Source organism: Ictalurus punctatus, chromosome 5 (genome assembly GCF_001660625.3).
Source record: "Ictalurus punctatus breed USDA103 chromosome 5, Coco_2.0, whole genome shotgun sequence".
NCBI lineage: Eukaryota > Metazoa > Chordata > Actinopteri > Siluriformes > Ictaluridae > Ictalurus > Ictalurus punctatus.
This window is the reverse complement of record NC_030420.2, coordinates 23,209,920-23,225,028: the sequence shown is the minus strand read 5'-3', so window position 1 is coordinate 23,225,028 and position 15,109 is coordinate 23,209,920. Positions and strand designations below refer to the sequence as shown.

Sequence of the window (15,109 nt, the reverse complement as noted above, 5' to 3'; positions counted from 1 at the left end):
TGTAGAAATAATGTTCATACTTTGTAATGATAATCGAAGTAATCTAACCGATTTATAATATTTAGTACAGAGACTTACAGTTTTCTTTTAAAAACTAGTTTTATCCATTTACTTCATGGCTCACAATAATGTATGACCTGATCTTTTTCTTTTCTAGGTATCAGCTGAAGCTATATGCTCAGATGTGTTCAGACCGTCAGTATCTGGCTATCAATGAGATCTCAAAGTATCTGGATGTGGAGCTGATTTTTCTCTGCATGATGGATGAGACTCTTCCATATGACCTGCGTGCCTCTTTCTGTAGACTTATGCTACACGCCCATGTAGACCGTGACCCTCAGGAGCTTGTAACTCCCATTAAGTTCGCACGGCTCTGGACTGAGATCCCCACCTCCATCAGCATCAAGGAGTATGATCACATGCACATCATTTGTTGAGATTAGATTATTGACATATGAGTATTGCACTTTAATGTGGACACCACCGTGTTATATTTAGTCATTTAGCAAGAGTGACTTACAAAACACCATGTAAATGTATGATGATGAAAAAGTAGGTGCCTTGTAGAGTTTGTCTATTGTACAGAAGTTGTTGGGCCTAAATCCAAGTCACTTTTTTTTTCTAGTTATGATTCTCATATGGACTACTCAAGAGACAACAAGAAGAACAAGTTTGCCAACACCATGGCTTTTATGGAGGAGTATCTCAACAACGTTCTTAATGATGTCTTGCCTTTTGCTGATGAAGAGAAAAATAAATTAACATATGAGGTACAACTCGGATGAAGTCCTTTATTACTGTAATACAATTAATTAAGTGATTGATTAATGACCGGCGCTTAGTAGTGCCTACTCAGCATGGCTCATGGTCCTTTCCAGAACCTTCGCACTAACTGTCCCTCGGTGCTGGAATGAACTTCTAATCTCAATCCGGACAGCAGAATCTGTCATTATCTTCAAAAAACAGCTAAAGACCCACCTCTTCCTTGAACACTTAACTAACCCCTAAAACGCCAACCCCACATTATCCTAAAAAAAAAAAAAAAAAAACCTACTCTGGCACTTATACCTCTATTCTGCGCACTTTGCTTTTCTAGAACTCAATTAAAAGATCTTGTATGGTAGCATTACTTGTATTGTTCTCCGATTGATATATCGTTTTGATTGTATTTCCTCATTTGTAAGTGGCTTTGGATAAAAGTGTCTGCTAAATGAATAAATGTACATATAAATTAACATGGTGTTTCTACAATGATTCATTCATTTAGAGTCACGTTGTGTCCCTTCTCAGGTTGTGAGTCTTGCCAGACATCTGATCTACTTCGGCTTCTACAGCTTCTTTGAGCTGTTACGGCTGACACGCACACTTTTGGGTATCATTGACTGCATTCCCAACCCTGCTGTAGCCAGTCCTACGTTCAGTGATGATGGCACCTGTAAGTACTGATAACACTTGCCATTATTTGATGTGACCGTGTCAGGGTGTCAAGTGTAGACTGTTTCAAGTCTTACAGGTTGAACAAGAACTGAACTTACCAGGGTATTAGCTATAAAGACATGTAATAAAAGTCTTTTTCATTTGTTGAGATAACAGCAAAACGAAATGCATATAAGTAAATACCTGATTGCCTATAACTTATATATTGCTATATTGCTGTGCTTATATATTGATATCAGGGGTGTTACACAGCAATATATCAGGTTATTCACATAGGATATGCTGTGTTCTTTAATTCATCTCAGCTAAGAATATCCGGCGCTCCATCCATGGAATGGGCCAGATGATGTCTACCATGGTGCTGAGCAGAAAGCAGTCCATGATGCTTACTGGTGGCCGTAACATGATGGGTATGGATGGTGAGACGCGCACTAAGGACAGCATTGACAACCAGGACATCACGGTCATGGACACCAAACTGAAGATCCTGGAAATCTTACAGGTGTGACTTTATATCCATGTTTATGTTTAAAGCCAATATAATCGGGACCTCTAATCCCTAATTGATTCTGTTGGGGTGCAGTTTATCCTGAACGTGCGCCTGGACTACAGACTGTCCTTCCTGCTCTCCGTATTTAAGAAGGAGTTTGCGGAGTTGTATCCCATGGCAGACGCAGATGCAACATCATCAGTGGAGAATGCAGGTAAATGATACTCAAAAAGCAACAACTATTTGTATAATTATGTATTTACTGGTGGTTTGCATTTCATTTGATTTCGCATGGTTTTGTTTTTGACAGCAACCATCAACCTGCAGTACATAGGGGAGCAGGCAGAGGCCATGTTTGGAGTTGGGTATGTGGCGAATAGTCTTCATTTTTTCCACATTATTGCTGATAAGTATTCATTATGGCAGTGTAATTATTTGTCTCTGAATAGCATGTTTGGACTTGCTACCCATTAGGAAAGCGAACAGCATATTAGAGGTGGATGATGAGGGAGGACGGATGTTTCTGCGTGTGCTGATCCATCTCATCATGCATGAGTACCCTCCGCTGGTCTCGGGGGCATTGCAGCTCCTCTTCAAACACTTTAGCCAGAGGCAGGAAGTCCTACACACCTTTAAACAGGTAAGCCACAAGGACAAACCACATTTTCAGACAAACACAAAGGCATCATTTGGCTGACGGTCCACTATCACTTGACTAAATTTCGATATACTGATTGTTTTTTCTTCAGGTCCAGCTCCTAATTTCTGAACAGGATGTGGACAACTACAAGCTCATTAAGCGTGATTTGGACGGCTTGCGGACTATAGTGGAGAAGTCTGAGCTCTGGGTGGTCAAGAAAAGCGGCTCAGACAAGAAGAAAGATAAGAAGAAGGATAAAAAAGACAAGGATGAGAAAAAAGATAAGGAAGAGAAAAAGGATAAGGAAGATAAAAAAGACAAGGAAGAGACAAAAGCCAAGGATGAGAAAAAAGACAAGGAAGAGAAAAAGGATAAAAAAGATGATAAGGTGAGCTCAGCATGACTACTGGTTTGCCAAATTTAACCACATTAGAAATATAGTCAACTTTATCACAATACTCCTCTAAGGAAAGTATATTATTTTTGTATATTGAAAGTATTTTTTCCCCCTAGGCCTCTGCTGCAATCGTAGAACCTGGCCCTTCCAAAGAAAAACTTGAGAAGAGTAATGAAAGCTATCAAAATGTCAAGGAGGTTTGTTGAATTACTGATTGAGGTTGAATTAAGATGCGTTGAGGTTGCTCTGAGAGCATAAATGCTGTGGATTGAAATAAAATAACGCCTATTTTTTCATATCTAGATCCTGGAGCGCTTAAATAAGATGTGCAACTCTGGGGTGTTTAAGAAGCAGCAAAGGCTTCTGAAAAACATGGGTGCACATAAAGTCATGTTGGACCTGTTGCAGGTCTCTTATGATCGGGTAGGTAGTCGTACTGTGCATATCACAGCCTCACAGTTTGTACTGTTAGGACATTAGACTTGATCGGAAGGTTGTGAGTTCAAATCCCAGCACCGCCAAGCTACCACTTCTGGGCCCTTGAGCAAGGCCCCTAACTCAACTTCTCAGTTGTATGTGTGTGTGTGTGTATATGTATGTATATGTGTATATATATATATATATATATATATATATATATATATATATAATGTATGTGTATATGTGTATATATATGTGTATATGTGTGTATATATATATATATGTGTATATATATATATATATATATATATATATATATATATATATATATATATATATATATATATAAAAAAGAGATAATTGTAAGTCAATCTGGATAAGGGCATCTGCCAAATGCCATAAATGTAATAGCACCTAGCTTTAATGTGTTAATTTATTAAAGACAAGATATTGAGCTGATTGTATAGTCTTTCTTCTGTTATGTATGATGGAGAATTCTGTACAAAACATACTTACTCATATGCCTATTGTGACTCTGATTTATTCTTTCTTTTTTTTGACAGACTGACAAGAAAATGCAAGAGATCATTAAGTTCACCCACCTTTTCCTGCAGAAATTCTGCATTGGAAACCAAGAAAATCAGGCTCTGCTCCACAAACATCTGAACCTTTTTCTTACCCCTGGAGTAAGCTCAATCATGGGGTCTATTTGAAGGATTTTATTTTTAGGGTCACACTGTATGCATGCTACATGTATACAGTATAAGCAAATTTAGTACTTAACTATAAATACAAATGAGAACTAATGGAGAACTAATGATGTTAAAATTCTCTGGGTCTAACCCCCCCCCCCCCCCCCCCCAGATTCTAGAAGCAGAGACAGTGCAACATATCTTCAGTAATAATTACCAGCTTTGTTCAGAGATCAGTGAGAATGTCCTCCAACACTTTATGAACTGCTTGTCCACTCATGGGCGCCATGTACAGTACCTCAGCTTCCTGCACACTATCATCAAGGCTGAGGGGAAGTATGTGAAGAAATGCCAAGATATGATCATGACCGAGGTATGGGTTAACAACTAAAGTATGGTATCGTGTTATATACAATGTTCACATTAGGAGGATTGTAAAATAGACCCTTACTGTTCAGCTTTTAAAATAAATACATTATTTATTTATTTTTTTATATAGAGTTTCTGAAATGTTGAGGCTTCTGCATTTTATGTACTGTCAACTGCCAGTTTATTACGCACACCTCCCTTGTAATTACACTTATTAGCCTTATCATCTTGAGGTATGTCAACCATATAGGTGCACTTTGTTGGTATAAAATTACTGAAAGTAGCCCATCTGTTGCACAATTTGCCAGGCCTCATCTACAGTACCTGTTCCATTAATGGAAAGAGACCACCATACAATCACCACTTCACTTCAGTAAATCACTCTAAGAGCAACAGCTAAATGCTGTAAACAGTACATTGTTGGTACAGTAGTGTTGATAAGAACTGTGTATTGTTACTGTCTATTTTATTAGACACATCTACCTTGTTAGTCCACCTATTTTACACTTTGGGATGTTGTCACTTTTCCATGCACACTTTCTGTAACCGTTTTCTAGTTTGATGATGATTAATTTACCTGGATATTATTGGCTGGTGGATTATTTTCCCCTCATCCATGACTCATACACTCATACCAGCGCCACCACACCAACATGTCCTTACCTGTCGTGCTGAGAATGGTCCATTATCCAATTATTCTCCTGGTCAGCAGAGGTACTGCAATGGTCTCTTTCAAATAATTTTGCACAAGAGCAGAAGTGGATACAGTAATTGTATACCTAGAAGATGAGCTACAGTATATGGTGAGTTATCCTGATGAAAGTGGCAATAAGTGTAGGTGTAAGGAAGGTGCACCTAATAAACACATGAGCTTAATACTATTTGCCATGTTATGTTTGTTTAAAATATAACATTTACCACTGACTACCCAATTATCTACTGCTTCAAAACAGTCTCAGTCAAAACAGAGACTGGGGATATCATGGGACAACAAATTGAATGCTATCTTTTAAATCATTGTTACCCCACTAAAATCTCAATATCAACACAGATATCAGTGTTGTATACTCAAATGTGAAGTTGCCCACTAGCTTTAATGTGTAATAAAATAAATGCAGCTTTGGACATTGACAGTATCTCATAACATTCTTAAGAAATGTTAAAGATCCTACTCCCTTGGTTAGAAATCTGTTTAATATAATTAAACACACTTAATGATGTTAATCTCTGATTTTATCTCCTGATCTATATTCCAGTTATCAAATTTAGGTGATGATGTCGTGGTCTTCTACAATGATAATGAGTCTTTTGCCAAAATGCTGGAGCTCATGATTGAGTCTAGAGAGGGGGTGCAGGAGCACAGCCCACTCCGATACCATATTTCCCTGGTGGAGTTGCTGGCTGCGTGTGCTGAGGGCAAAAACGTCTACACAGAGATAAAATGCACCTCACTGCTGCCCCTGGAGGACATTGTTCGAGTCGTCACACATGAGGACTGCATCACAGAGGTAGCATGGTTTCAATAGGATATAATCCTAATATCAATTAATATAATAAAATTATGCTTTTTCAAGCTACTTTACAAATATTTGATTAAATGAGGCATTCTGTGAACAACATGAGGCCCATGGTTAACTGGCCTGCGGCTTCTCTATTCTGAATGTATGATAGGTGACGGATACATGGTACTGCTGTTCTCCTGGGACTTTCACACACAACAGTCTCTAGAGGTTACACAGAATGGTGCTAAAAACCACAAAAACATTGAGTGAGTGACAGTTCTGTAAGTGGAAATGTCATGTTGATTAGAGAGGTCAAAGGAAAATGGCCAGATTGGTTCGAGTTGCCAGGAAGGATACAGTAATTCCTTTAATCACTCTATAACTGTGGTGAGCAGAAAAGTATCTCAGCATGCACGATATTACAAACCTTGAGGTGGATGGGTTACAACAGCACAAGACCACATTGGTTTCCACTCTGACAGTTAAACTGGATAGTTTAAGATGGCAGTAAGTCTGTGCCCCTGCTTTCCTCAGATACTTGTTCTTGGCTGACAGGAGTGGAACCCAATGTGACTTACTATGGATTTCCTGTCAGCTCAGACCAGTCTCATCATTCTCCACTAATCTCTCTCAAGGTGTTTCAGCTTGCAGACCCTCTGCACACAGGATTTTTTCCCCCCGCACCATTCTGTGTAAACTCTAGAGACTGTTGTGTGTGTGAAAATCCAAGGAGATCTACAGTTTCTGAAATACTCAAACCAGCCCATTTGGTACCAACAGCCATGCCACTGTTAACATCACAGAGATCAGACACTTTGAGTTCTTATGTGGCCTCTTAAGGGGAAAAAGTTTTGGATACCCCTATTGCTTGTGGACTCTGCAAGTGCTCACTGTTTATCACGGCTGTCTTGTGTCTCAGGTGAAAATTGCCTATGTAAATTTTGTGAACCACTGCTATGTGGATACAGAAGTGGAAATGAAGGAGATCTATACCAGCAATCACATATGGAACCTGTTTGACGATTTTCTCATAGACATGGCTAGGGTAAGACACAGCCTACAGGCAATCTTAAAATAACTCGCATTAGCTGTTGTCAGACCTGATCAATTTATTATTTTGTTATATGGAATGGAGCCCCCTGATAATAACTGTTGTCTTTAGATGTGTATTAACCGTGAGAAGCGCCTGCAAGACCCAGTTCTGGAGAAGTATGTCTTCCTGGTTGTACTGGATACTATAAATGCCTTCTTCAGTTCACCTTTCTCTGAAAACAGCACCTCTCTGCAGGTGAGCCACTACAACAGCCAGTGCTGTTTTAACATTATGATTGATACTTTTGACATAATTCATTGTTTGAATTCACACATCTAAAGCAACAGCTAATGGCAGTAGAGACATGCACGACGGGTGGTATGATGCTGTTACCCAAAATTGATTATTTTCCAATAACAGCACATCCTGATATGTTTTATTCTTCTTATTCCAAAGTAGTTTGCCAACAGTAAAAGTTATTTATTTATTAATGAATGGCATGTCATACTTTTATCAGTTTATAGTTTATATTTTAATGTTGTGGAATCTGCCGAACAAGCTCGTTACTGGTATTGACCCACATTCTTAAGCACTGAGGGGCAAATTCTAGTTAATGGTCATTATTTTGATCTGTGTATTTTCCAGTCTCATCATGATATGTTGATAAAGTTGCTGCAGTCTACCATGCGTCTGATGGACTGTCCCTGGCTTCAGGCCCAGCAAAAGGGACTAGTGGACAACTGCATTCGAACTCTGGCCGTGACTGGTATAGCAGAGCTATTTGTTCTGTCACTATTGACACAAAAAGGCTTAGCTGCAATTAAAAGCAGACTCTCGAGATAAATCATGTTAGGTTAAATCTTTTCATCTTTTTCAGTTTAAACAGTGGATAAAACATGTTATTTTGTTGATCAAAAATATGAAGTATGGTATTTGTAATTTTAAAACTAAAGCAGAATTTGTCCTGACTCTCTCTATAGCTAAGACCCGATCAATCTGTCTGCCGGTGGATTTGGAAGCCCTTGTTAATGTAATGCTGAGCAACAGTTCAATGAATGCTCTGGCCCGTGCCAACCTCAACTACAAGAGTAACACACGATCCACGCGACCCACCGGCCCGAACAACCCATGGGACTATAAGAACATCATTGAAAAGCTACAGGTTTGTGTATAGGAGCTGTATGAAACCAATTAAGTAAAATTCTGGTTAGAGTAGGATGTTTTTAATAAAATTCTGGTGGCTGACTTGGTGTTCTTGTAGGATGTCATTAACACGCTGGAGGATCGGTTAATGCCGCTGGTTAATGCAGAGTTGTCTGTATTAGTGGACGTCCTGCACCAGCCTGAGCTTCTCTTTCTTGAAGGCTCTGACGCTCGCAACCGCTGTGAATCCGGTGGCTTCATTTCCAAGTGAGGCATCTCTTCATCAACATGCTGCTCCTTGATTAATGTCATGAAAAATTTAAAGACCTCTAAATGAATAAAAAGCCATGTTTTAACATGATTGCCCATGGTACAGTGTATCTGCAGGAATGTATTTACTTACTCTCTCTATCCTCCAGACTAATTCAGCACACCAAATCCCTGATGAATTCTGATGAAAACCTCTGCATCAAGGTGCTCAAGACTCTACAGGAGATGCTAATCCGCAACCTGGACTTTGATGAGAAGGTTGGATGTTTAAGCATGATGTACATTCCCAAAAGCTTTTGAACATGGTTGTATTTACAGTACAAGTCTCAAACAAGCCTTTAATTAAATACCTAAATCTTTGCATCTAAGGACTATAACTATTCTCAGATTCTAATTGGTACCCTAAAGTGTTTTTTTAAAGTGTGTTATTAAAAACAAAAAGTGCACTTGTTTAGTGAACTATTTACTATGGATAAATGGTTACTATGGTAAGATTATGTTAGTGTTAGCTTTTTTTTTTGTCCAGCCATTGATTTGTACACAGTGTTACTTTCAACTTTGAGATAACAATATGTTTTGTGCTACAATTTTGTGTCTATTGGACTTCCTTGTCCACTGTTTATTCACTAATGAGTGTGAATGTTTCTTTTTGTAGGGGATTGCCTTGAGAAAGGTGTTGTTGCAAAATTATCTCTTTAACAAAAAGAGCATGAAAGCTGATCTTGCTGAACTCGGAGCTGGAGGTTTGTGCAGCTATGACTAATTCATACTATAGTAGAGAAAGAAGTCATATTTTTTTAAATGGATACATGCTGGAGTTATAGCGACTAAGGGACTTGTAACATCAATCTGAATTGCTGTTATGATGGGTGTGTACCATTTATCTAACCAGAAAAGTCAGAAAATGGACACTAAATGTACTTGCTCTGTAATGTCCTTTAAGGGGATTTGAAAAAAACAAACAAACAACAACCCATAGACACTTATGTTAGATGATGGGACAATGTCCTGTTGGTGTTGGTGTACTAGTATCAGTTCAGTCATTGCATTTATGTCTTGTTTTTTCATGTTTGTATTGTGCAAAGATATAATAGAAAAATTAATCCAAACACATTACAAATTTGGTACAGCACATTGAAAAGTAACTAAGGGGTCTAGAAAAGCCCACACTATCAGGGGGAAAATGAGGATTATTAAGAGGATGGAATGGGCCAAGCATAGATATGTCTGGTTTGAGCTCTCTCTCTCTCTCTCTCTCTCTCTCTCTCTCTCTCTCTCTGTCTCTGTCTGTGTGTGTGTGTGTGTGTGTGTGTGTGTGTGTGTGTGTATGTATACATCATTAGGTGGAGAGGCAGAGCGAGACTGGGCTGCTGTGGCTGCAGTACAGTGTCGTCTGGATAGAGAGGGTGGCACAAAATTGTTTACAGACATCATTACAAGCTCCAAAAATGAGAAAATCTTCCAAGAGGCTATCCAGCTAGCCATCTGTCTGTTAGAGGGAGGCAACACTGAAATACAGGTGTTCATAGTCACTGGCCATGTGACTTCTACTTTGTTCTTAGTTTCAGCAACACTAATAATATCTAAACCTTTTTAAGCTTTAAGCCTTTTTTTTTTACACTCCAGAACTCCTTCTACAAACTGATGATGGGGGACAACAAGTCTGAGAAGTTCTTTAAAGTCTTCAACGATCGTATGAAAACTGCACAGTTGGATGTGAAAGCCTCCACTTCAGTCAGTGTTGGTGAAATGAGCCACAAAGCCAAAGATGAAAAAGAGCTGGAACCAGGTGAAAAAGCACAGAAACAAGTTTTTATGGAGTGGTCTTAAAAAACAGATACACCTACTATGCTGTCAAATGGCCTACTGTGTAGTATGAAAATTAGATTAGTGTGGTTTGTTTAGTGCAGTGGTAAAGAGGATCCTCCCTGTTTTACATGCTGTTCTAAACCAGAGATTTTTTCTGTGTTGCATGAGAGATGAATTTGCATTCTTATTGACTATAATTGAATTTTTTTAACTTAATGAATATCATGCAGTTAAGATGGGGGATAGAGAGACAGAAAACAGCATTGTGCAAATTGTTAAAATTATACAGGCAAGAGTTTCAGAGTTAAAATGACATGCAATGTGTTACATTGACACAAAGAAATTACACACAAAAAAAATCCTCAAATACATGATCTAGCACCTTTAAACAATAGGCAAGATGAAAGGAAAAGACCATGACTGTCTAACTGTTTACTACCACATATGAAATGTGCTGTAAAGTAGGAGAATGTTAATGATTAACATTCTGTCTTCTGTTATAGGGGCCCCTGCAATGTATCCACTAGGGGAAGCAGCCCAGTATGGCCAAAATCCCATTGCCCTGGCTCCTTCTAACCAGGCTGAACAGCAGGAGGTGGACACTGAGATGGGCCCCACAGTCATTATCATGAAGCCTATTCTACGCTTCCTTCAGCTGCTCTGTGAAAACCACAACCAAGACCTACAGGTCAGCCACTGCTTCATCCGTTTTTACATCCTTACATTTTGCCCAAAGGTTTTGGTAATTTTGTTAAGCCCTTTTGGCAGAATATAACTCCGTACTAATCCCATTAATATCGCTTTTTAAGAATTTCCTTCGCAGTCAGAACAACAAGACAAATTATAATCTGGTCTGTGAGACACTTCAGTTCTTGGACATCATGTGTGGGAGCACTACAGGTGGCTTGGGTTTGCTGGGGCTCTACATCAATGAGAACAATGTAGAGCTGATCACACAGACACTGGAGACGCTCACAGAGTATTGCCAGGGACCATGCCAGGAGAACCAGGTCAGAAAACTAACCACAGATGGCCTGACTCTATAAACGCTTCACTGCCTACATAGCCACACACGTTATGTCAGGTGCTGTAGTAGGTTAATGATTTGTATGAATGGACACGTAGATGAATTTTGTGCTGATTTTGTTTCTCTGTTCTGTCTGTTTGAAGACTTGTATTGTAACTCATGAGTGCAATGGAATTGACATCATCACTGCCTTGATTTTGAATGACATTAGCCCTCTGTGTCGCTACCGGATGGAGTTGGTGCTCCAGCTTAAGGTATTATCTTGCTGCAATATCGCTGTACCTAATTATCTGACTAAAACTATCAGTCATGCTAATCATTTCTAACATTCTGGCTTCTCATGTTATACATTATATATTGCTTACATATATTATACATTATACACACACAGTATTACATATACAGAACTTCTCTTAAGACAAAGGTGATGCAAGGTTTCCTCATTTTTAATGCATAAGAGGAAGTTTATGTGGTTAGTATCTTTATTGTAATGTGCTTCTTGGCAGGACAACGCCTCCAAGCTTTTACTTGCTCTTATGGAGAGCCGCCATGACAGTGAGAACGCAGAAAGGATTCTGATTAACCTTCGACCCCGTGAACTGGTTAGTCCACTACCTGGCTGTGCACCAGAGTCAAAGATCTGCAAATTCAAATATACAGTACTCATCATATGTCTTCACTGGCTAACAGGTTGAAGTGATAAAGAAGGCTTATGTGCAGGAGACTGACTGTGACTGTGAGGATGTAGAGGTGTCACCCAGGGAAGTCGGCCACAACATCTACATCCTGGCACTACAGGTACACTATTGACCAATTATGTACCATAACTTAGTTTCTTGAATGCGCTTCAGAATGTTAAACCTCAATTTTGTCATTCTGTATAGTTGGCACGGCACAATAAGACTCTCCTTAACCTGTTGAAGCCACCAAAAAAGTCAAAAGAAGAGCTTGAAGAGGGCATCTCTTCTATGGTAAGGGTTTCAAATGACCGCCACCTTTTTCGCTTTTAATCATTATGATGAGTAAAACAGACATTTATCACTCAAATGGTCTTCATGACTACATTCTTGCTTTTTCTGTAGCTCAGTCTGAACAACAGGGGATTATCCCAAATGCTGAAATCCTCAGCTCCAGCAGAGGTTAAAGAGGAAGATCCACTGGAGCACTACGCCAAACACACTGCTCAGATTGAGGTTAGCTTTTTTTTTCCATTACAATAACACTTCTGCAAAGCTTTCAGAACCCCATTAAGCAATTTCCACCCATTCACAGTTGGGTTAATTGAGTATGACAATTGCATTACATCAGATAGTTCGTGAGGATCGCAGCATGGAGCAGATTGTGTACCCTCTCCACCCAATCTGTGAATACCTGACAGAAGAGTCCAAGTTCCGTGTCTTCACAACCACAGAACTTGATGAGCAGGGCAGCAAAGTCACAAACTTTTTTGAGCAGACCTCATTCCTGCATAATGAGATGGAGTGGCAGAAGAAGCTACGCAGTATGTGTTGATTTCTGTCTTTTATCATCTGAGAAGTTCTGAAACATTTACAATAAGGTTCTTCACTAGAGTATGGGAAAACCTGTCTGATGTCTCTGAGGCTGAATACTGGCAAATAGCCAGAAAAGAAGAATAATTGGGATTTGACCAAAATTTTATTTCATAGCAATGCTTTGGTATAATTTTAACTAAATTATAATGTTGATGGAGATGTTCAATTAGACTTCTGATTTTCAATGTAGAAAGTGACTACTCACAGGTCTCTGTCTTTTCAAGGTATGCCAGTGCTGTACTGGTTCTCTGGCCGAATGTCACTATGGGGCACCATCTCATTCAACCTGGCTGTCTTTATCAATCTCATCATTGCCTTCTTCTACCCATTTGACACTGGCCAAAGTACATCATCAAATTCTTTACTGCATATTATATGTTTATATATACATTGCCAGTTTATTAGGTGCACCTGCCTTGCTGGGTATTTTATCAGGTAGATCTACCAGACATGTGCAATTTCTAAATTTACGTTTACTCATTTGGCAGTTGATTTTGGTAGCTCAGTGGTTAAGGTGTTGGGCTACTGATTGGAAGCTCAAGAGCTCAAACCCCAGCACCGCCAAGCTGCCACTGTTGAGCCCTTGAGCAAGGCCCTTAACCATCAACTGCTCAGATGTATAAATGAGATAAATATAAGTTGACCTGGATAAGGGCATCTGCCAAATGCCATAAATATAAATGCTTCTATTAAAAGTGACCTTACAGTTGAGCTGAGTAGATGAAGGTTAGTTGACCTTCCTCAAGTGGAAGCTTAGCAGTGCTGAGATTCAAATTCACAACCTTGTGATTGATAGCTCAAAGCTTCAACCACTGAGCCTCTGCCCCTTTGTAGGTACAGAATACACCTAGCGACCGTGACCTATCTGTAGCTATACACAGTGTATATAGCTATACACTGTCTAGTAGTGAAAAGGGCCACAATAGAATCAATGTTGACCACATATAACTTGGATCTTTCTCAGCATGGTATTGATAATGCTATGGTAGCGTGTGTGTTGCTGGGGTTTATAGACATCTCAGTGTCACTGCTGCATGGAATTAATAATCCACCAATCACATAATCGGGTCATCAGTGGTCTTACAGGCCTCTCTATCAGGTAAGGGAGCTGTCAGATCATCATACAGGCAGTAATTGTATAGCTACAGAGTGCAGCTGCATGTAGACTTATCTGAAAAATGTCAATGCAAGGTGGGTGTACCTAATAATGTTGCAATATCAGAATCAGTATCTTAATGCTTGGCTCCGACTTCTTTCAGGTTCCATTGATTCTTCTTTGTTGTACCTTCTGTTCTGGGCCTTTTCGGGCCTATCCGTTTTGGGTCTGTTGACTCAGCGCTATGGTCTGCAGCTTCTCACCGTGGCGGTCATCCTGCGCTGCATCTACCACTTTGGCATTGGCCCTACTCTCTTCATGCTCGGAACTATCAATGTAAGTCAGAAACATCAGCAAGGTGTGTGACCAAAGGGATCTTTTGTATTTGGCTTTCACATACAACAAGGTATCAATGAACAGTTGAAAGAAATTGGCTTGAAGGATGTTGTCTTCACTACTTTCCAGTGACTTGGGTAAGCTCTTCTGAATGTAGCACAATAAAATAAAATAAAAAGAAATATCCATTATATTTACTGTAGCAATATAAACAATTTTTATTACTTTATCAATATTAATCAATATAATCAAAGATGTGTTGTTTTTTTATGCACTAATATTTCACAAGGTCGTAACCTCTATGAAATTGAGTCAAGCATGTAGTTTTATGATGAACACATGTTTTAAGTATCGTTCTACATTTAGTGCCTTGGCCTGAACAGACTAGGAGGATTAAATGATGGCTAAAAAGAATAAACATGATTTTAATGGATTGTTTGCATATGTATCTGGCCACCTAACCTAACCATCACACCCATATGTGCTTGTTGAACGTCCCATTCCAAAACCAAGTGCATTAATATGGAGTACATTCACGAAACCCCTCCACCACCACCCACACACACTATTTCTGCTATAACAGCCTCCACTCTTTCAACTAGATTTTAGAATATTGCTATGGGGATTTATGGCAATTCAGTGCCACAAACGACATTAGTGAAATTTGGCACTGACTACGTTTACATGGACAGAAGTAATCTAATTATTGACCTTATTCTGAATAAAATAATATTGTGATTAAGGTGTTTACATGAGTCGCTTTTAGAATACTCCTTTCATGGTCGCGTTTTACATGTTATAGAACATAGATCGATTAACGGCACACGTCATTACATCCCCACGTCACGTCGTCCGACGTTCCCTCCAGAATTTCACGTATCGACACACAGTTTGT

At 39.2% G+C, this 15,109-nt stretch overlaps 1 protein-coding gene across 1 annotated transcript in view; it reads left to right on the top strand.

The window, feature by feature from the left end:
- itpr3 (inositol 1,4,5-trisphosphate receptor, type 3) overlaps positions 1–15,109 on the top strand; it is a 36,557-nt gene that overhangs the window by 15,247 nt on the left and 6,201 nt on the right. The window contains exons 19-50 of the mRNA XM_017468374.3: positions 158–409; positions 626–770; positions 1,291–1,435; positions 1,743–1,939; positions 2,021–2,141; positions 2,238–2,292; positions 2,402–2,567; positions 2,677–2,955; positions 3,081–3,161; positions 3,268–3,387; positions 3,948–4,070; positions 4,249–4,449; positions 5,702–5,953; positions 6,867–6,992; positions 7,110–7,235; positions 7,626–7,746; positions 7,961–8,142; positions 8,242–8,390; positions 8,543–8,651; positions 9,049–9,136; positions 9,737–9,912; positions 10,020–10,182; positions 10,706–10,890; positions 11,012–11,212; positions 11,373–11,483; positions 11,736–11,831; positions 11,920–12,027; positions 12,114–12,200; positions 12,312–12,422; positions 12,538–12,730; positions 13,007–13,126; positions 14,042–14,214. Coding sequence (XP_017323863.1) covers positions 158–409; positions 626–770; positions 1,291–1,435; positions 1,743–1,939; positions 2,021–2,141; positions 2,238–2,292; positions 2,402–2,567; positions 2,677–2,955; positions 3,081–3,161; positions 3,268–3,387; positions 3,948–4,070; positions 4,249–4,449; positions 5,702–5,953; positions 6,867–6,992; positions 7,110–7,235; positions 7,626–7,746; positions 7,961–8,142; positions 8,242–8,390; positions 8,543–8,651; positions 9,049–9,136; positions 9,737–9,912; positions 10,020–10,182; positions 10,706–10,890; positions 11,012–11,212; positions 11,373–11,483; positions 11,736–11,831; positions 11,920–12,027; positions 12,114–12,200; positions 12,312–12,422; positions 12,538–12,730; positions 13,007–13,126; positions 14,042–14,214 — 4,762 coding nt within the window. The remainder of the gene's footprint in view (positions 1–157; positions 410–625; positions 771–1,290; positions 1,436–1,742; positions 1,940–2,020; positions 2,142–2,237; positions 2,293–2,401; positions 2,568–2,676; positions 2,956–3,080; positions 3,162–3,267; positions 3,388–3,947; positions 4,071–4,248; positions 4,450–5,701; positions 5,954–6,866; positions 6,993–7,109; positions 7,236–7,625; positions 7,747–7,960; positions 8,143–8,241; positions 8,391–8,542; positions 8,652–9,048; positions 9,137–9,736; positions 9,913–10,019; positions 10,183–10,705; positions 10,891–11,011; positions 11,213–11,372; positions 11,484–11,735; positions 11,832–11,919; positions 12,028–12,113; positions 12,201–12,311; positions 12,423–12,537; positions 12,731–13,006; positions 13,127–14,041; positions 14,215–15,109) is intronic.